At 41.6% G+C, this 22071-nt stretch overlaps 1 protein-coding gene across 3 annotated transcripts; it reads right to left on the bottom strand.

The window, feature by feature from the left end:
* Positions 1-12274: 12274 nt before the first annotated feature.
* Positions 12275-21480, bottom strand: Serpinb12 (serpin family B member 12). 3 transcript variants are annotated; one of them, XM_013354316.1, is made up of 7 exons: positions 21313-21480; positions 19080-19218; positions 18693-18817; positions 17562-17679; positions 14723-14865; positions 13559-13726; positions 12275-12679 (listed from the first exon to the last, which is right to left on the bottom strand). In XM_013354316.1, exons 1-7 carry the CDS (start codon positions 21478-21480, stop codon positions 12275-12277), a joined length of 1266 nt encoding a protein of 421 aa, XP_013209770.1. The 3 variants fall into 3 exon arrangements, with proteins under 3 accessions (XP_013209770.1, XP_005368785.1, XP_013209771.1); XM_005368728.1 differs by having other exon boundaries at positions 18693-18830; positions 19084-19218; XM_013354317.1 differs by having other exon boundaries at positions 19131-19218.
* Between the last annotated feature and the right edge of the window lie 591 nt (positions 21481-22071).

The raw sequence follows: 22071 nt of genomic DNA, 5'->3' as shown, positions 1-22071 counted from the left end.
AGCATCTGTCTCAACCCAACCTTGATTTCCTGACAGTGTTTATTGATGGGGGGAGGGGGCACCTGGTAGCATCCTTAGTCTTCTTCCCACCTCTCCTGTGGGGAGAGGTGTCAATACCTATAACGTCAATCTCCCATGAGGTGGAGGGATCCTCACAGTTTAAAAAATTATTTGCCATCATTATGGCATTGGATTCCATACCAGAACCACTTAATCTATGTTCTGATAGCTTTTACATTGTTAATCTTTTACCCAGCCTGGTTGAGGCCCATATTAAATTATACTCCAACCCTATATCTCTTCTTATGATTCAAGCTCGCCTTTTACTTAAACAAAGAATCAATCTCATCTTCCTACAACATCTTAGAGGCCACCAAAACTCACCTTGAGGGGAAATCAGCTGTCTGACCACCTGGCTGACATGCCTCAATGCAATACTGTTACGAAAGCTACACACTTGCACCTTTCGACCCACGTTAACTGGAGGAGCCTAAAGCACAGGTTCACACAGGTACCAATTAAAGACCTCAAAAGGATAGTTCAGACTTGTAAGTTCTGCCAGCCTTTCCTCCAGATTCCTCATCCAACAAATGGGTATGTATAGAAAAACCAAAAATCATACCCCAGGTGGATGGCAAACCAGGACCTTGCCCATGCGCTGTCTTTTATCAGAATATCAATCCAGCCTGTTACTCCACTGTAGAGCAATATACACATAGTTCCACAGGACAAATCTATTGGGCTGCCACAGGAAATGGTTTGACATCCATAGGAAGAAATGAAGCTATAAGAGGAGATCCAGGACCCCAATTTTCTACCTGTATGGGAGCCCCAGGAGCCACAGTCTGCTAGGAGCTCACCACCCCCATTGGCTACTCTGATCAAGGGGGTGTCCAGGACAAGATTAGAGAACAGAAAGTCCAACATAAGATAGAGCAGCTCATCTTGGCCCAATACCCAGAGCTAAATTACCATCCCATTGCCCTTCCTGAGAACCAGGGTGATCTTGATCTCAATCCAAACACAGAATCTCTTCTCCACATGGCTTTTTCTATGCTTAACCAGACAACCCCTTTCTTTCAGAGAACTGTTGGCTCTGCCTCCAATCAAGACCCCCTTGGCCACTGGCTTTAGCTTTAGATACTACCTTTACTACACTAAAAATTGCTGGCCATGTTTCCCATTTCAGTTTTTCCCTATGCCTCCTCTAATGATGAGGGATTTCCCTCAGTATGCTTGAATGCCATTAATGAATAAAGAAACTGCCTTGGCCTGTTAACAAGGCAGAATTTAGGTAGGTGGGGAAAATTGGACTGAATGCTGGGAGAAAGAAGGGCAGAGTTAAGAGATGCCATGGATCTGCCACTGGAGATAGATGTGCTGAAACTGTGCCAGTAAGCCCCTGCCACATGGCAATACACAGATGAATAGAAATCGGTTAAATTAAGATGTAAGAGTTAACCAATAAGATGCTAGAGCTAATGTGCCAAACAGCGATTTAATTAATAGTTTCTGTGTGATTATTTCAGATGTAAGCTAGCCGGGCAGCCAGGAAGTACAAGTGGCCCCATCCCTCCAATACTCTAATTCCTGTAATTCCTCCCTTCTCCAACAACTCTAGCACACATGTGGGCTATGTTTATCCCTCTTTCTGTGATCTAAACATGACAGCATCCAATATTCAACAATGCCCTCCTGCTGGAATGGTCCTCATTTGCGGGGGGGGGAATGGCCTATGATTTCCTGCCTGACAATTGTACAGGCCTTTGTGCCCCTGCCATGTTAATCCCTGATGTAGATATCATCCCTAGGGATGAGGCAGTCTCTGTGCCCTCCTTCACTACATAGGCAGAAGGTCTAAAAGGTCCATACAAATGATATCGCTCCTTGTTGGGCTGGGGGTGACTGCAGGTATGGCTACAGCAGGCTACAGGGATAGGCCTGCCCTCACATCTTTTTAGAAAGCTATTCCCTCAGTTAATTGGTGATGGGAAGGCCATCTCCAGTACCATCCTTGACTTGCAACATCATTTAGACTCCCTAGCCGAAGTGGTCTTCCAAAACAGAAGAGGGCTAGACCTACTAACTGCAGAAAGGGAAGCATCTGCTTGTTCTTTCAGGACAAGTGCTGCTTTTATGCCAGTAAGTAGGGGATCATGCAAGATAAGATCAAAAAATTCCAGGAGGACCTGGAAAGGAGACCTTTAAGATAATCCGCTGTAGACGGTCCTTCACGGATTCCTACCTTACCTCCTTCCCCTACTCAGACTTTTTCTTCTCCTTGTTCTCCCCCTTACTGCTGGGCCTTGTGTGTTCAATAAGATCGCACAATTTATTCACCAAAGATTGGAGACAATTAAATTACACCAGGTTGAGGTACACTATCATAAGCTGACCACTCAGGAGTCTGGCCCCTCATATGACTGGTTATTCTCCTATGAGAGCCCCTTCCCTGCCCTCCACTTGTCCAGTGATGAAAGATCTCAGACCTAAGACAGGTCATGGAATAGATTCTTCATAGATGAGATACATGGTACTCAATAACCGGTAAAATCTCCATGTGGGAGACAACCTAAGACAGGGGTCATGTCTTCCATCATGTTGGGCCTCGTGAGGCTCTGTCATGAGGCCCAGTGTAACTTCCTGAGCCTAACTGAAGTTTGGTGACATGTCTTTGGCCATAACTTCTGCATATAAGTAACTCAGCATAGCCCGACCTAAGACCGCCGCTGCCCATCCACCACTAACATGGTAAAATATTATTGGCCCTTATTCCCTTCTCCTCCTCACCCCATCTCAAGACTCCCACTTCCATCACAACCCCCTTCCTGATACCATAAAACGAGATCCTGTTTCAACAGACTCCTGACTCAGTGTGTTTCTCTCCAGTGGCCAGAGGAGGTCTGGGTTGTCATCATCCTCCTGCTCAGCCCCAGGGAGAGACCAGCAGGACCAGCTCTACCACTGCCCTATCTGCCAGAGGTCTCTGCAGGTTGAAGTTTCAAAAAGCTCATTCCAAGCCCAGAATTCCTCCCTTCCTGCTGCCTGTGGATCTAGATATAGAACTCTCAGCCCCTTGTCCAGCACCATGTCTGCGTGAATGCTGTGATGCTTCCTACCATGCTAATAAAAGACTAAACCTCTAAAACTGTAAGCCAGTCCCAATTAAACAGTCATGATGTCTCTTCACAGCAATAGAACATTGACGAAAATATCAAAACACTTGATTAGATTCATTGGCAAGTACTTCACAGGTTTTTTTCTCTCTTATGAATCAGGCTGGGAGTTTTCCATCATTTACTCAACATTTGAGCACCCACTCTACGTGAGATCCACAGTAGGTACAGTAATGGATCTGATTCAAGGGTCTTTTATCATTAAATTTGCATTCTCTTGACAAGATATCTACAATATGATACTAAAAAATGGGTTCTAATACACTGCAGTGCTATGAATTAATTAAAGGAATGAATTTGTAATATTATTGCTAGTGAGTAATCTTTTAGCAAGAGATAGCTCACTAACCACTTTCAATAATTCTTTCCTACTAAATTCACAACTTATTCATAAGTATTTTTCTACAATGTGTTATAAATTATCAAATGTCATCTATGTATCCCTTTACCAATATTTATTACTGAGATAGAACTGAAACCACTTCACTTCAATCTCAGTGAACATATATTCAGTAACAGCAGCAGTCTTAAGAAAACCACACACACACACACACACACACACGAGGTTTGGATAAATGTGGTGGTGGGGCCATGATTCCTTCATCCCCTCTCACCTGGGGTCTTCTTTGGTGTTACTTGAAACTGACCCCCAAGACTTTTCTACCCCTGCTGTGAAAAGTCCCATGGGAAAATACCAACCCTGTTCTAGAATCTGAGGGTAGAAATACCCTAGCTACAGTTTTTGCTCTGTTAAACTGTTGGCTAACTTGACTTCCCCGGTAACTGCCAACCAAGGTATGATTTTCTGTGTTCTTTGCCTTTAAAAGCTTCCTGTAAAATGTATTCAGGTCTGTGCCTTGAAACCACGCTTCTCTGCAGGCAGTCGTTGGCTGGCTTAATACTAACTCTAAATTTGGACATTGGTCATGCTGGGTGGTCTCCAAGTCTTTACCTTGCAACATTGTGTGTGTGTGCTTATGTATTATGCATATGTGTGTATATGTACATATATGTGTGTGTGTGTGTGTGTGTGTGTGTGTGTGTGTGTGTGTGTGTGTGTGTCAAAAGTTTGAACTCTGAACCTCACACACACTAGGTACTTAACACATGCTAGTACTTAACTCTCCTAAAGGAACTACATCACTGTATTCTGGGAATCCTTTCTAAAACTGCACTCATCTACACAAACAGAAGAGGGCAGTCTTGAACCAAGAAAAACAAAGTAACAGAACCTGTCCCTTTCATAACATGTCAATCACTTCTAGTCTGAATATATTCCACAGTTTAGCACACACAGGCAACTGTACCTTTAAAATCTACTTTAAAAATCAAAAATAAAATAAAATCTAAATATAGATGTTAAAAACCCTGAGAATATGAACCTGGGAAAATCTGACAGAGAATAATGAAGTCTGAAACAAGTCCTGAAAATTGGTAGGTGGGAAGCAAAGCAGCAGAATCAGTGTTTCTGGACTCAGGAACCCCGCCCAGCAAGCTTACCACCAGAGGAAAGCCTGAAGTCCAGAATTTCTGAGTAACATCTGACAAGAAATAAGGATGTTTAGGATGCCCCTAAACATGATTTGGAACATATGTGAATAACAAAAATAACAATAAAAATAAAGCTATGAAATTATGGTTGTCTTAAACTAAGAAATTAAATTATAGAAATAACTAATTCTTCCCAGAAATGAGATTAAATAAGTTGCCTACAGGGTGCAGTACCATAAGGGACATAGAGAAGAGGTAGGAAAATAGAGAACAAAAACAGAATATGGAGTTAAAAGGTCAGATAGAACAAAAATAGAGAAAACAAAGATGCCTTTAAAATGTGAAATTGTAGTCTCTAAAACACAAAACTAAAATCTTTGGGCAGAAATTTTATTTAAACCTGTGATCCAAGAAAGTATTTCAAAAATAAAATAAATCTTGAATCTATACATTGAAATTCCCTAGAAATATGTACTGGAAAAACTGACAGTACATGATGAAAACTAAGATAAATCCAGTAAGTTTGTTCTTTAATATTTCCAAAGAAAGGGAGAAAGGGAAGGATTGGGTGAGGGGGGTTTAAAAGAGTCATCCATTATAAAGTACAGAAAAGTGACTTTAGAATTCTCGAAAGCAAATGTAAATCAATGGAATGCATGAATATTATACTGTGTGTGTGTGTGTGTGTGTGTGTGTGTGTGTGTGTGTGTGTGTGTGCGCGCGCGCGCGCGCGCGCACGTTGGGGTTACAGATATATGCACCAGGCCCTCTTTATGGGGTACTGGGGATCAAGTCCAGCACTCTTGCCTACTACGCAAACCCTCTACCAACTGAACCACATCCCCAGCCCCTCAGAGGAACAACGGAGTTTAAAAATCCCTACACCAAGCATTCTACACCCCAAGAAGTATTCTTTAAAGAAGCCCGTAAGAGGAGCCCTGAACTGTCAGCGATTTAGAGAACGTACTTTTGGACAAGAACTTATCAGATTAACTTGAAACTTCAACAAGATTGCAGAAACTTCAACAAGAGTGGCAGCGGGAGCAGCATGTGCTACAGTTGCACAGTTAGCCTGTGACAATGGAGCTTATCTGTCTCTTCAGCGTGCACACACAGTACGTGGGCCTTCTCCAGGAGCAATTCCTCACGGAACATTTTCTCCACAACCTTCCGTGCTCTGTGCCTTTATCCTCTCGGTCCTGTTTCCCTGGAGAAACCTGAGCACCTCCTGTCTCCTGTGCATAGTTTGCGGCCAGATCCCTGTCATTGTAACGCCGCTTGTCTTTCACCCGACCCACACAGCTCAGCCACTCCTTAAGCCAGTCCCGTGTGGATATACCAGCCACTGTATGTCTGTGTGGATACTCCGTGTGCATCCTTCTTTGCTTGTCAGTATTCTTTTTCTAGTAATTCTGGAAGTTATCTCAGTTCTTCGGAGGTTACTCATAGTTCAATACAAATCTTGTACTTCATTTTCTATTAATTTCTAGGGTTAAATTATTCTCCCATTGCCTCTCAATATAGAGCGATAACCCCAAAGGTTTTCCCTCTGCTCTCTCGTTCCCTTAACATCATTAGTGCTGTCCCACACCACCTCTTACGTCTAGGTCACATAACTGTAACTGTTTTTATTTTCTCGTAATTGCTAATTCTACCTTAATTTAAAGCCATAGTTTCTCCTTTTGTAATTGCTACTCATATTTCTTCTTTTTCATAACTTCTGTATTTTTCCGGTAAAACTTCTAAATTCTTTTGAAAGTTAGGGTTAGCAAATCGTTAACTCGGAGGCCTCTTTCGGTGCCTTCGACCTTAAATAACAGTCTATACGACAAACGTATTAGTTTGTTTTGTTTTGTTTTTTATTTTGTTTGACGCGTTTGGTTGCTTTGCCTGTACTTTTATCGTATATCATTTACACGTAGTTCCTGCAGAGGCCAGAAGAGGGCACTGTAGTCTCTGGCCTGGAGTTACAAACAACCCTGAGCTTCCCCGGGGGTTCTAGGACCAGACCTGTCTTCTGGAAGAGCACTCTTATGCGCTCTGCCTTCTCTTCAGCCCCAACATGAGCTCGGTAATACTATTCTGTGTCTACAAGACCAAAGGACCAAAGGAAATCCTGATTTTCATTCTCTCTTATGAATTATTTCTCTTAACTATAAGTGCATTTAGAATGCGTTTTCTTTTTCTTTGATCTGTGTGATTTTGCCACAGTATGGAAGCGTGGGTTCCTGATAGGACAGTTCTAGGCAAATGTTCCTACCACTAATCTCAGTCCCTGGTCCTGCAGATATATTTTTCATGCTTGCCCTCAATTTCTTCTTCCCTTAGTCTTGAAATGCTCAATGATGGAGGGTTACATTTCTTAAACCACCGTGCACATGACTCTTAGCATTGTTTCTGAGACAAGATTTCACTGTGTAGCTCAGACTAGCCTCAAACTTACAGTGATCCTCCTGTCTCAGCCTTCTAAATGCTGGGATTGCAGACATGAGCCACAAAGCCTGGCTATCGTTTCTGATTTCTTTCCATTTTTATTTATTTACTTTCTGCATTGTTTTTTATAGATGTCCATGGAGCACTTACTTGATTGACTCTTTGGCCCAGTCTGTTACCCTGCTCAGGTTGCTCTCCATCTGATATACTAATGAAATTCATTGGAAGAACGAGCCCTAAGTTAGTGAATGTTAGGACTACGTTTTTTATATTTTTAAGTCTTTTCTTTGACCTACAAACTGTGTTGAAGTTGATTTCCCTGTGTTAGTATATCCCTCCAGTACTGGGGAGGTCTAGGGGATAGGCTGATCTTCGCATATGCGGTCCCTCATCAAACTGAATGAGTACCCTTCAGGGCTTGGCCTCAACCTACCTTGGAGATTTAAAAATGGGAGACATTGTGTGTGTTTCCATTTAAGTGTATTGGTGACTCATAAGCTTTCTTGAAACATCTCGTCTCCCTTGAGATTACCAAGTACCACTGAGCCACCACAGCTCCAGCTGGCACACTGATCCGGCCTTGTGCCATTCACTGTCTGACACTGCAGTCCTGAATCCAGCAACCACAATGGTACTCTGCACCTTCCTGAATGTTCCATCTCGAAACTTCATAGAACACTGGCACTGCAAACCCAGATCCTATTATATACCCAAAACTTTCAAGTGAGTTCTGAGCTCTCATAGAGCAGTGGGTAAAGTAAAGAGATGCCAGTGAATGACTCCTTGATCCTTGATTTTTGCTTAGCGGGATGCAAGAGCAGTGCTTGGCACCTAAGAGACAGAATCAAATCTAGATTCAGACACTTTCTTTCCGCGTGATCTTGATGAAATTATTGAATCTCGTACCTCAGTTTGCCACTAGCTCTCTGTGAATAATAAGAGTGATGTGGATCTCAGAATGAGGGAAAGGCATGAATAGCTGATAGTTTTATGGAATGGGGGCCAGCAATACTGCAATACAAACAACACAAGAAGTATTAGGCTTATCCTAATTCAGAGAGTTTGTGACTGCACTATTATTCTGAAACTTGAAGTTCATCCCAAACATGGATCCAACATCTAAAACCCATGGACGAATGGGAAGAGTTATAGCTGCTGACAACTGTTAGGGGTGCAAAAATTCTAAATAGGGAGTTTCTTTTCTTCTTGTGATTGTAAATTGAGAATATATTTTTACCGGATCAATTTCATGGCTGGATTCTTGAGTCTTTTACTGCATTAGAGTCCACTCAAATAACACGTTTTGTTTTAATTTCACTGATCTTTGCAGCATGGTGTTCGGTGTTAGGGTTAAACAAACCCACATTTACATACACAGAAATATAAGAAAATAATTTTCTAGTGATTTGTACCCAAAAAAGTCAACTTGGATGTGAAAGTTTTTAAATGTGTATTTACTTTTCAAAACTACAGACTAGGTTTAATTGTTCTCCAAAATCCAACACAAAATGACTGTTTTAACCTGTGAATGTAGTCAAACAGAAATTGAGGGGAGGCAATAGCTTGGGTATGATCAAATTTTATTTTAGAATGAAATTCCCAAAGACTAAGGAAAAATATGTTTATGTTTTTATCTTTTATATATAAATTATTTTAGTCACTATTCACATCATTATATCTTTCTCAAACTCTTGTTTGTAAAGTTTCTTGGCATGGCCATTTTTCAGGAACGTCATAATTCATGGGTTTGTTTCCTCATGTCTGTCTCTGCATCTCTGTCTTTGTCTCCTCTTCTTTTACGTGTGTGTGTGTGTGTGTGTGTGTGTGTGTGTGTGTGTGTCAAAGGACAACTTCAAGTGTTGGTCCTCTTCTTGCTTGTTCTGAGACTGGGTCTTTTGTTGTTCTCCATTATGTTGTAGAAAATTAGTTGAAGATGTACTTCATTTATGCATGATATGGAGCATTTGTTTAATAATTCAAAAATGTGTTGCATTCTTTTATGTTACATTTGTTTAACTCTGGCATCTGTGTTACTTTGTCTGCCTAAAGCACCTCGTTGGTCTAATCGAGAGATGAACGGTCAATGTCAAGGCAGGGCTGGCAGGCAGAGAGAATAAATAGGAGGAGAAATCTGAGAAGAAGGATTAGAGAATCAAGAAAAGAAGAGAAGAGGACATCAGGGGCCAACCACCCAGCTATACAACCAGCAAGGGAATAATAAAAAAAGAAAGGTATGTAGAAAAGAGAAAGATAAAATCCCACAGGCAAAAGATAGACAGGATAGTTTATGTTAAGAAACACCGGCTAGAAACAAGTCAAGCTAAGGCTGAGCATTCATAAGTAAGAATAAGCCTCCGTGTGATGTATTTGGGAACTGGATGGCACCCCCCAAAAAAGAGTAAAGCAAACAACAACAAAAACAACCACTACACACACCAGACTATCTACCTAAGGCCCTGGGATTCTCTTCCATTCCCCATTGTACAGTATAGGCAGTAGACTCTAGATACACTACTGCTGTGTGTCAGCTGCCTGTCTAGATGCACCTGCTGTGTGTCCGGTTGTCTGTGCATGGAGATCTTCACTCTTCCATGACAAGTGCTTTACCCACAGTGCCATTTCCCCAACCTCCCTTCTCTCTTATAGGTGTCGCCTCCCCAGCCCTTGTTTTATATCTTCAACTCCAACATTTCCCATAAATTATAAGAATAACATTCTTATTTGACTTATTTCACTAACTATGTTTTCAGGCGGGTTGTTTTCCTTTCCTTTATTTGTAGGAAACTTTGGAAGCCGACTTGGGCCTCCTATATAGCACTCCCACTGAGCCTCCAGTGCTGCCTCTTGCCACCTCTAACACCTACTTACCCTTACTTTACACTTTCATTTCTCTAGCAGCTTTATAGCTCAGCACATTTTATCTTTATGAGTTCTGCTTTATTTGGGACTGTCACTCAACTACAGATCTAAGAAACCCACTGAACCAATGTACATCTCCCACTCAGCTTCTCAGATTGAGGCAGCCTTGAGCTAAAAGTACACTGGTTTTTAAAGTACTACGCATGTGAAAAAATAAATAGTAATTATATGAAGGGAAAAGTTCTAGTTTGCCCAGATCAAGAAGAAAATTTGAGGAGGTGTTTGATGGGGGAAAGATGCAGTAGTCCAAACAGGAATCAGAAAGAGGAGGTTGGTCAAAGTAATTTCATGGGGAGTCTGAAGCACACTAGCAGGCTGTTAAGGCCTCTGTAAGATCATGGGGAGTATGAAGTTTAAGAGAGAGAGAGAGAGAAAGGGGGTGCTATTAAGGCCTCTGTAAGATTATGGGGAGTCTGAAGCACATACGAGGCCTGTTAAAGTCTCTGAATAGAAAAGTTTCTTACAAACACTGTAATGGTGAGAGAGGAAGCAAGTGTCTATGAAGCATACCTCCCATCTGTTACCCCCATCAATACTGCTGGGCAGAGGGAACTGCGCCCTGGGAAATGAATGAGCTGATGGTCATGATTATCATGACCTAATGGGCTTCCTAGCAGTCACACAGCTCACTGATCTGAACGTTCTTTCTGGCTCTGGGGAGTGAATCTTATTGAATCCTTCCTAGACCTGGAGAGATGCCCCAAGAGTTAAGAGTACTTGTTCTTCAGGGGACCTGGGTTTGGTTCCTGTCATTCACATGTTAGATAACAACCATCTGTGACTCCAGGTCCAAATGATCCAGTACCCTCTTCTGATCTCCATGGGCACTGTACACAAGTGGTACACAGGCATAAAATGCGGAAAAAGCATCCATATACATAACATTTAAAAAATAAATCCTTTAAAAGAGTGAGCTCTTTCCTCTCTGGCATTTCAAATTGTTTTGTTTCATAAATAAGAATACAAGATGGGAAGTATGGATAAAAATGTAAGGATTGTTTCCCACAGCAATGAGAAGTCACAAGGAAGGGAGGAGGTCAACATCAGATCAAGCCAAGGTCATCAGCTTCCTGAAAAACCTGCTGCAGCCACCCTACCCTGTGCCGTGACAGCTTGAGGAGGAAAGTCACTGTGCAGGGTACAAAACCTGGACCACACCAAAAAGAGTCCTTATTAAAGCAGAACCTGACATATTACCCATTTAGAAGTGCCAGTGGCCATTCCAGAGCACCCAAATAAAGCTGAGGCCATAAACTCTAAAAAGCTTGGGCCCAGAACATACGTTCATCCATCTTTTAGCAGCCTGGAACTTGATATGTTTTTCTGAAAAGGCTTTTATATACATGGTATCCATCCAGTCAAGGACTGTTCTCACTATGCCCAGCAATAGGCCTCTGGAAGGTCAAATATCAGAAAGAGCAAACAGAAGAGAAGTTCTCCCAGCCATTTATAATGGTGGCCAATCTTGCCCCAGCCTCAGCACTCTGGTCTTCAGGATCAGCTAGCTGTAAATGGGTATTCTCTGAGGGAGAGCAAAGAGATAGAGGAAGCTCACAGTAATGATACCTCAGAGGCATGATTATAAAAGTTTAAGCCCTTATAGAAAACTGAAACCAAACCTTTAGAACAGACTTGCCACTTTCCTGGGTCAGGAACAAACGTATAAAAGAAATGTCACTCTCCTGGTCAAACGAGTATTGGCTGGGACATGCACACATCCTTGATCCGTCACTTAAATAAGTCTCTAGCTTGTATCTTCTCTGAACTGAAAAGATATCACAAGACATCTCTATGTAGTACAACACACATAAAAAGGAGTCGAGAGTCTTGCCTAGGAGGTACCTGTGATTATTACTGTCCTAGAAGCAGAACCAAGTTTCCCAAATGCATTGAATCACATTCTGAGTTTTCAATCTCTCAGAATGGTTTAATGACAAACTTAGAATATTTCTTCATAAGGAAGTAGGTAACTTAAATAAAAGCAATAACAGTCTGTGTTGTGTTGACCTCCAAATCATAGAAGGTGAATTTATATGCTTAAAAGTTTAGGGTAGTAAAGATTAGGAAGACAAGACCACTTCTTTCACAGACAGGGGAGAGCTGGCTTCTGGTGGCAGAGGTTATCACCAAAACGCAGGGGTGGCTTGAGGGCCTGGGCATGCAACTGCAGCAGAAGGCAATTAGCTTCTGGCAGTCAGCAAAAACACAAGTGCCCATGTTTAAAAGGGGGAAAACTGTGTATTGCCAGAGGGCATTCAAGGAGAGTAGACCCTGCCACAAAAAAGAATTGTGTTGGTTGGATTGTGCCGAATGAAAAAGAGAAAAGGGTGATTGGCATTAAACTCCACCCAGGATGGAATGGCCTTCTCGGCAGTGACAGCCCCGCTGGCTGCAGCCGCCTCTGTGCCCATCTCGTCCACCTCCACAAAGCTCTTGTGGATAATTTTGGACAAATACAGATTGGGACTCTTAGAGATTCCACTCAGGTCAGCCTTCGTTTCATCGAAGATGTCCTTAATGCCCATGTCTTGTAGAATAGAGTTGAGATCGTAGCTATCTTCCATGATGAACTGGGGGAAAGAAATGGCTACTGATTCTTCGGGCATATTTTCTGAGCTACTCCAGGACATGATTTTTTCATGGCTTATTTTGTTTTCAAGCTATAATAATAAGAAAATGATATTTAAGGTCAGATTACAAGCCAGCAAAAGTATCTCAGTTACTTCAAAGTTCCCTGGTTAATCTGTTTAATAGTCAGCTATATAGACTCCAAAGACTTTCTCTAAACTTCAAAATATGTTTACTTCATTCTTTCCTCTCTAGACTTTGTTTAAATTTCCCCCTTGAAATTTCAGGCCAATCAAAATCCCACTGTGTTTTGGTATTTGGCAGGTTCATGCTCAAAGACCAGAAAAATTCAGTTGGGTAGGCTCAGGCCAGCCCGGCCACTGTGAAGTAAAATTTCCTTTCCCATAAAGCAAAGATAACACAATAAGCCTCTTCTGAGGACCAAAGTAATGTTTGTAATGCACTTAGCATGCAGTAAAATAATGCTGGTGTGTCTTGTATTGTGAACAATAGCAGTTACTATAACTACACTGTTGATATATTTCTATTTCTGTTTATCTATCTCCCTATCTTCTCTTTACTCCTCTTCCAAGAACAGAGATATCTGGACCTCGACAGCATTCATTGACTCCTTTCTGTTAGTATCAGTATTTCTACTTCTACCAAATGGCATTGGTAGAATTGTTTCCAAAACAATTGTAGCTAAAAAGGCAGATATGGCAGAGACCAAAGGGCAAGCTACTTTAAAAGGAGGAACTTCTCAAACTACTTGGCATCCAGATTCTTGTTCTGACATTTCTGGCATTTGTTCATTTGGTTGAAACAAATAAAAAAATGGATATCCAATCTCATTCAGATTCCACGTGTCTCCAACGTCTCTACTAGCTGAGATAGCATCCTTCCTGGATGATGGATGCTATGCTACTCCTCTGTGATATGGAATCTGTACAGGCATGGCAAGGAAGCTGTACCTCTTGCAGACTCTTCACATTGTCTTCTGAGCAAGATGGAAGCAGAACCAACATGCTGAGTTTTCCCATGGTGTACTTCATCTCCAGGATCTGTGCCTGCAGTTCCTCAATGAAGCCAATTCTGAACTTCCCCTTCTGATTCATCATCTTTACCGTTTTCTTCTCATTCTGCACAACATGGAGGTAATCACAAAAGGTCATGGAGAGCTGCACCCATAATCTCAACATCCCTGAGAATGAGGGAGGTTCAAGAATGGAAGAATCTACCCCAGAAGTCCCCAGTCAAACCAGTGACCCAACCTAAGACAACCCTCTGCCTACGAATCAATGAAGCAGCCCTGGCTTTGCCAACTCTTTACCCTCCCATGTCCTTCATCAGTTCCTTAGCTCATGAGATTACTTACTACTAGATTTTCAAGCCAAATATCTCCCACACCCTAATTCAGCCCAAGCAAGTCCAGAAAGAACAAAGTCATCAATGTACATCCTGATAATATTCAGGAACTACCTGGCTGATTTGCTCTATTTCCTGGACTGCCTACAACACCCAGACCACTTTCGCCCCCTCCCTCCCCCCCAAAAAAGCTCAGTATTTACAATCTCTGACTAGGGGATATAGGATAGATAAAAATAGGGGGAAGATGGTCAGGGTTGGGGACAGAAAATTTAGAGGTAAGTTGAGCTGTCTCATGTGTTAACTATCTGAGATAAGAAGCAGATTCAAAATGAATAGACCCATCTCTTTTCTTAAGTGTATACATTTGTTTTGTTTTATTTTTTATTGCAAGGTCTTAATATTTAGATCTATATTTGTGGTATTCCTTGTGTAGACAAAGCTAGACTTGAACTTGTGGGGATCCTACTGCCTCTGGCTCACAAATGCTGGGCTTTTAGACATGTGCCCATCTACACAAACTTTTAACAGATTATATGCATTGAGTATATATGTAAAACCCTAAAATGTATGTGTGTTGTAGAATAGCTATATTTAAAATGTGCAGGGAACTTTGGGTACTGCCTTTTGTAAACACAAAATGGTTTATTATAGATGTAAGCCACAACTAACAGATCTAGACATCAGGTTTGAGTCTGGACACTACTGATCACGGTTAGTAGAAATTAGGAGTGGGCTACCTAAACACCACAACCTAATACAGTAAGTACCTCACTTAGAGAGAAAGGTGCATCAACTGTGTTTTCACAGTCAAATTCTTTCTCCCACTTGGCCTTGAAGTAAACCGCATTCACTAGGACCAGCACAGTTGAGTCATCAATAGCCTCCTTGCTGAACAGCTCCTTGATTTTACCTAGAAGAACGGTGCCAGAGAATAACCTGAGCATGTGTTGCATGAACGATATTCATGGAGACATTAGAGAGTGTCTCACTCAAGAACTTACCCAAGAAACCTAGAGGGTAATGGGTGCTTGAAGGAGAGTGAGAGTTGTTGGGGAGAAGGCTCACTCCCCTAGAGGAAGACACAAGTCAGAGCACTAGGAACAAGAGCATCTTCTATGATTTATTGGTCACTTTTGGTTACAAATTGTCACCAGACATTTATGATTTATGTTTCATATTATATATCTAATCACCTGAATTTTATAATTTCTTGGATAGAATAACTACAGTATGAACTTCCTTTCTCAAGCATTTATTGAAGTTCAACATATGCTCTCACATATAAACAGATAGATGGATGATAGGCAGGTAGTCAGCTAGATAGATATACATATAAATAGATGAGAGAGAGAGAGAGAGAGAGAGAGAGAGAGAGAGAGAGAGAGAGAGAGAGAGACTAGGCTACAGTATAAAACTTACTCTGTAGAAGTTTCTACACTCTCTTTCAGTTTAAATGAAGAGTTCATTCAGTTTCACAAACACACAAATTCATTTGTAGGGGTACCCTCTAAACCCCACATAATGACTAAGCCTCCCAGAAATAGCAATAGCTTTCCATTCTTAATGGAATAATTTTATGTAAGTAATAAAAGGAGATGCCCAAGAGGCAAAAATGAACAAGGTGAGTTATCATTGATCCTGGGGTCTTCCATCCCTCAGACTAGCTCTCATCTGGCACCCTCCGTTCTAAAATAATATTAAGAAAAAATGGGAAGCATCCCTAAAATTGGCAAGAGGTGGTCCTTGCTGTCATCAAACACTTAGTCCATTTCAAGACATGTCCTTTTCTACCTTACATCACCAGCCACTTTAACGCCGGCTAAGGTCTTAATGAGGGATATTAATTTACATTGAGAAAGGCTGTGTATAGATTCTATAACACATTATGTCAATATCAACTATACTTAAAATATATCAGGAAAGCTAACTTGCTAAAGACTGTTGATGCCCGTGTGGGCCCAACATAGAAAATATATATTAGGGTTCAGTCAGGATTTCTTTACCAAACTACTACTCTCTTGATAACTAAATTGTGCCTTGAAAGAGCAGGAATTCTGTGGCACACAGAAAAGGAAGAGTAAACATTTGTGGGATATGGAAGCAGGAGGACTGGTTGTTCCAGGAGAGGAGAGGGGCCATCAAGGTGTGTGTGTGGGGGGGGGAGTCCTAGCAAACTGCAACCATGCACACGTGCATACAGATGCCATTATGGAAATGTAAGTCACTTACCTGACTTAAACTCCCTAGTTTCCCTTCATTCTTAATTTATTATGAAAAATGATGCTAAAGTATATATGCATAAGTAGATTCTTATTAAGCCAGCCTATTTCTATATTAATTCTAAGTATATGTAATACATTATGAGTGCTACTATAGCTTTCAACATTATAATTTCTCAACCAAAAATTTTTAAGGTTTTATATCATCTTGTTACATGATAGATATTGTAAGTAAAAGTAGAGTCCTTGATAATTCGAACATGATGGATGAACTACAATTTTAAATGGATATCGTGTAGAAAAGATGATCTTCGGTGCTGCAAACATTGGTGTGTTTCCAGAAGACCATTCACAGGAAAGCTGTGATAAAAGCCCTGGGAGCTGAAACATGCCTGAAAAGTCATGGGCTTGCAAGGTGGCTCAGAGGGGGAAGCCATTTGCTGATAAGCCTGACAATCTGAGTTAAATCATAGGACCCACATGGGAAGAGAGAACTGGCTCCTGCAAGTTGTCCTCTGACATGTGCGTGTCGAGCTCATGCCCACATGAACACACACACACACACGTGCACAATAAATAAATAAGAGCAATTTCAAAAGTCTTTAGAAATCAGAGATCCCAACTTGTTCACTCTCGCTCTGACTTAATGTTTGTATTTTCCCTTTTGTCCCTTTCTTTTTAATATTTACCCTCTCAAAGTTTTTATTCCCTGTAGTATTACACATGTGTACATGTGTACTTAGTTTATTCCCTGTAGTATTACACATGTGTACATGTGTACTTAGTTTATTTCCTGTAGTATTACACATGTGTACATGTGTACATGTGTACTTAGTTTATTCCCTGTAGTATTATACATGTGTACATGTCGTACTTAGTTTGCTATTTAAAAGTACTTTGATCTCATTCAATTCTCATAATAGATTCTATCCTCAAAACTTTTCCCATTTTTCAGTAAAAATTTCATTTGTTTCTACATAATTTTATGAAACATTAATAATTTTAACTTATCTATTTTGAATCAATAATGTTTTGATTGTCACTTTGATGATAAAAACGCTAAACTCATACTACCATGATTTAGATGAAGTAGAGTTACACAGAATCATCACCCTAAGGATTTAGTTTATTAAGAATAAAATGTTACTATTTAAAAGAAATCAGAGATCCTAGAAGGAAGAAAAAGCAGAAACAAATGGTTGACATGTAAGTAGCCACCACCCTGGACGTGCCTAGCCTCGTCCGATGCTGTCCAGATGTGTCCAGCTGTGAACACATACCATACATGAAAACGCCAGCCGCAGGAGATGAGCAACCTGCACAGTGGGCCCACTACTTTCCTTTGAGAGGGAAAGGGATGTCAGCCTCACGGCTAGTCCCTGCTTACCTTGGCACTGACTTTCAACCCAGAAGTTGATCTCTTGTCTCGACTTCTCCGTATCCCCCCGGAAATCTACACTTTCAACCGTCGTGTGGTAGAATTTAATTACACCATCGAAGTACTCCTGTTCAATTTAAACATATGGGAAAGAGCATGACAAAAATCATGTGGAGGTGCTGGTAGTTAGGATAAGATGGGGATAAGAAGACCCCAGAAAAGAAACTCCTGGTCACCTAACATCAAGGGAGTGGCCACTTTAATGTTCACAGGCTTTCTTTTTGGGAGATAACAAAGTTTTAGAAAAGCATAATTGTTAGTTGTAGACATAATTAATTACACTTACAAACAAACTTTAAAATGGTTTAGTTTGCAATTAAGTATAATTTTAAATAAATAATATATTACCAAAAACATTGATTTGTACACTCTTTAATAAATGAATTGCATGTGTGGATTTAATTCTCAAAATTCTGGAGTTTTATAAGCTGATGTAAGATACCAGCCTGCTAAAATAATTTATTGTGATGTAAAGTAGGACCTTAGCACCCTTGACTAATCCAGTTCACACCAGCTGTGCCACATCTGCCTCTGTTCACATACATCATACTTATTGGCAATGTGACTCACTTTCTTGACCCTGGATCCTAATTGGAACCTAATCTGCTCTGTGTGAAAACCGCCTACCCACAGAAAAAAGACCCGTGGCTTTGAGCACCCAGTGGGGTCACCTTTCTTGGCACCATGCACCTTCTGCAAAGCGCAGTCCCCATGGGAACTATCTAATTGAGGCGCAATAAAGGTTCTTAGACCAGTGCCTTCAGGACAGCCAACAGGTAGAGAAGCCACAAAATGTGACCACCATGCACCTTGACTGGGGAAGACAGTCAACTGAGCATCTTTCAAAGTCATGTATGTGCCAGTGGGCTGTGAATCATGTGACCCTCCTGTCCATGCTGTGCCAGTTATAAGTGGACTCCTAAACCCAAAATGAAAACTGGATGGAAGGAGACAGAAGTCTAGGACCTCGGGAAGCAGGTTGTAGTCCATAGCCCCATGGACTATGAGGAAGGTGAGCCATCCACCTACTCACTTACTTACGGAGCATGCTCTGTGGACACCTCCATCCCCGTAACTCACCGGGCAGATTGGGAATCCCTGCTCTCCGTAGAGTCTGTTAGCCATACTCAGAGTGTAATATGTTTTGGCTCTGTCTAATCTGGAGAGAAGTTTCCCAAAGTAGCAGCCAAGCAGTTCATTCTCATCTGTGGATTTATCCTAACAAAAGAAGAAACACATGCTTTCCTAAAAACCGGGAGGTTAAGCACCACTAAAGAAACGGTATCTTCACAGGAGCAAAGCATCGCTGGCCAGGCCCACGTCATTGTCCTGTGTTACCAGGTTTGGGGAGGCAGAGAGGACTGGGGGACAACTAAGGACACAGCCCCAAGCTGCAGAATAAGCGTCTATTGTCAGGCAGAGCACAGGCGCAGTCAACAGATAGCAAAGAGCAGTGTACTCAGAGACTCGCCTGCCGCTCCTGAGACGCTGGTGCTTGTTTCTGCCCTTCCAGGGAGCTGTCAGACAATGCGTCTCCTCTGCTTTTTGAGCAGGGATCATTGGGTTCCTGGCTCCCATTCGTGGAAAGTTCACTGAAGTGCAACACCTGCGAGATAATGACATAGGGCTTTCAGATAATGTGAAGAATAGGAAGTCAACAAAATAATAGACAGTACTTCCCAGAAGTGGGTGTGGCTGGTAGTGCCCTCCTCTTCCCACTACGTCAGTCCATAGAGCGCTTGCCTAGCACACAGAGCCCCACACTCCTTCAACCCCAGAGGAAGCAGGAAGATTAGGAGTTCCAGATTATTCTCAGTTTCATAGAAAGTCTGATGCCAGCACAGGTTATATGACACCTTTTCCAAAACACAAGCAAAGAAAGGAAAGAGAAAAACTAGAATTAATATAGTCAAGTCAAGGGGCAGGAGGAGTTCATGAGCTATGTGCCATTACTAACCTACACTTTTCCATGCACAGTCTTAATTGTGTGCAAATGTAAAATACACATGAGGTCTTAAGGATAGGATAAAAAAATATCTCATTAAAATACCTATTGATTATGTACTGTGGAAATGTTGAATTATTTAAGTTTTGTTATTAAACTTAGCCTTGTCTTTTTGAAAATTTGTATGTGACTACTAAAAGTGTTTTAAGTTCACATGTGGATTTAGCTGTATTTGCTTTGGACAGCACTGACCCGGAGTTTCACATCGGTCAGGAGAGTGAGTGTAACATAAGGCAAGCTGCTCAGCGCGTTGGAGGAAGTGGGGAAGGGCAGGCACACGCTGCACTGCTCAGATCCACATTATGGGAGCTGCATGGAGAAAGAACACCAGGTGGTCTTGGAAGATGCAAGCCCCATTCTACCGCTAAGTGTTGCTTATGGAACAGGAAATAATGGTAAAGCAAGAGCAAGTAAATGTAAGAGCATAGTGACCCCCAAACAAATGTGCCTTAATCTGTAAATCCAGCTCCTCCGTGTGTCAACACCCAGCCTTTGTGCAGTGTGTTAGAGCTGAGTGAAGGGGGTGGGGAGCACTTCTGTCACGTGCACTTACAGGTATCTGTTGGGGGCTACTCTGGGCTGGTGCTGCTGTAGACAAAATCTCTTGGAGATCATGCAGTATTGCAGAAGGTATGGGAACAATATGCACAGCAATCGGTTACTGTGTGTACTGTGATGAAAAGTACTGTGGGTAAGTGTGCCAGGCTCATTTATAGGAGTGGGAGCTTAGATGCAGCATTCGATTGGAAGATAGGAGTGAGCCTTTCAAAGGTAGTAAACAATGATGAAGGAGAAAGGAAACCAAAGTGTTGAGTGTGGTAGTTTGAACAATAGTGGCCTCCATAGGCTCATAGCATTTGAATACCTGGTCTCTCGTTCGTGGAACTGTTTTGAAAGCATGAGAATGCACGACCTTTTTGGAGGAGGTGCATCACCAGTTGTGGGCTTTGAGGTCTGAAGACGTGCACCATTCCTACCTAGCATGTTTTCTCTGCCTCCTAGTCCTTGTTCCTGACGTGCACTCTCAGCTCTTCCTGCCACCATGCCTTTGCTGGCCATCGTGGACTCTACCCCTCTGAAACTATAGGCTCAACCAAATGGTTTCTTTTACACATTGCTGTGGTCACAATGTTTTGTCACAGAAATCGAAAAGAATGGCAAAGGAACACAAAAGACCCCAACATAAGACTCACTTTCCTTTCACAAGGGAACCAAGTATTACAAACATACTCCTAAAGGGAGCAGTGTAGGATGCCTTCACAGAAGCAACCAGAAGAGCTCAGGGAGTTCAGAATGTCTGGATCTGGGAGGTGTATCAAAAGAAAAGCCAATGGAATTTTCTGACAAATGAAATTAGAAAGTCCAGAAGGATCTTAAGCTATTGGATACGTATCTAGGTCCTAATACACACCCAGTTAATGGAGGAAAAAAGAGACGAAACATACTCATATTAAAAGCTACCAACAGTATTGGTAGCAATAACCGTAGAAAGAAAGAGTGACAAGCATGAAGACAGAGGTGAAGAGATAAAGATGATTGGGAAAAACTATCAGGCAGGGAGGATAGAGAAGTCCCATACGAAAGATGAATAGAAACAAAACCTTAGAGGCTTCCAAGCCCAAATGCTGAGCGCAGAGAGCAACTCCAACTCACATGAGAGTCACATTGCTATTCAGCATCCTTCTGGATACATACCTCATCAATCTGATGGGCACTGTCACCTCTAGCTCCTAGGCGCACCATGCCAAAGGCAGCTGAGAGACTCAGAGGACAAACAAAGATGTTTTTATGAATATCATCTTTGCTTATCTTTTGGAAAAAATCGAAGCAAAATTTGCTATTTGCTGCAATAAGAGAGTCCATTGCAAAACTGGTTACCGTCTAAAAAAAAGGGGGGAAAAAGTAAATAGATAAAAGTTGATAAACAACCAATTCTTATTTCTAATGCCTAAGACATAACAATGCATAATTATTCAATGTGTTTGTGAAGAAGTATAAAATTGACTTGGAGGGTAGCTCAATGGTAGAACACTTGCGTATGTGAGATGAAGAAATGGGAGGGGAGAGGAAGGAAAGAAGAAAAGAGAGGAGGGAGAAAGAAAGGGGATCAGGAAGGATAAAAAAAGAAAAGGAGGGGAAATGGGCACAAAAAAGGGGAGGAAGGCAAGGGGCGAGGGTGAGGGAAACAGTGTGAGGGGAGAGGGGAGGAACTAGAAAACTAAGCTATCCATCTTCTTGCATATAAATAGCTGACTTGGTAGCTATATTGATACAGGTGGAAGTCTTTCCACTTACAGGCACAACATAAAACAATACCACTAGTCAGTAGGCTTAAGAAATAGGAATTACTATCCCACAACCCTAAAAGCCAGAAATCCAAAATCAAGGCATCTACTGAGTTGGTTTCTCCTCAGGCTTTCGACAAAAATCTGCCCCATGTCTCCCCCATTTCGG

This window comes from Microtus ochrogaster, unplaced genomic scaffold (genome assembly GCF_000317375.1).
Source record: "Microtus ochrogaster isolate Prairie Vole_2 unplaced genomic scaffold, MicOch1.0 UNK39, whole genome shotgun sequence".
Lineage (NCBI taxonomy): Eukaryota > Metazoa > Chordata > Mammalia > Rodentia > Cricetidae > Microtus > Microtus ochrogaster.
This window is presented reverse-complemented; position numbering and strand designations above follow the sequence as displayed.

Bases quoted from the DNA above. Each gene is read 5' to 3' on its own strand.
- Serpinb12 (XM_005368728.1), bottom strand. From the start codon at position 21,480: ATGGACTCTCTTATTGCAGCAAATAGCAAATTTTGCTTCGATTTTTTC. The intron at 19,219-21,312 runs GTATGTATCCAG...ATTATCTCGCAG, and splicing joins GTGCCCATCAGATTGATGAG to GTGTTGCACTTCAGTGAACT. The intron at 13,727-14,722 runs GTACTTACTGTA...CATGTTGTGCAG, and splicing joins CACCTTTCTCTCTAAGTGAG to AATGAGAAGAAAACGGTAAA.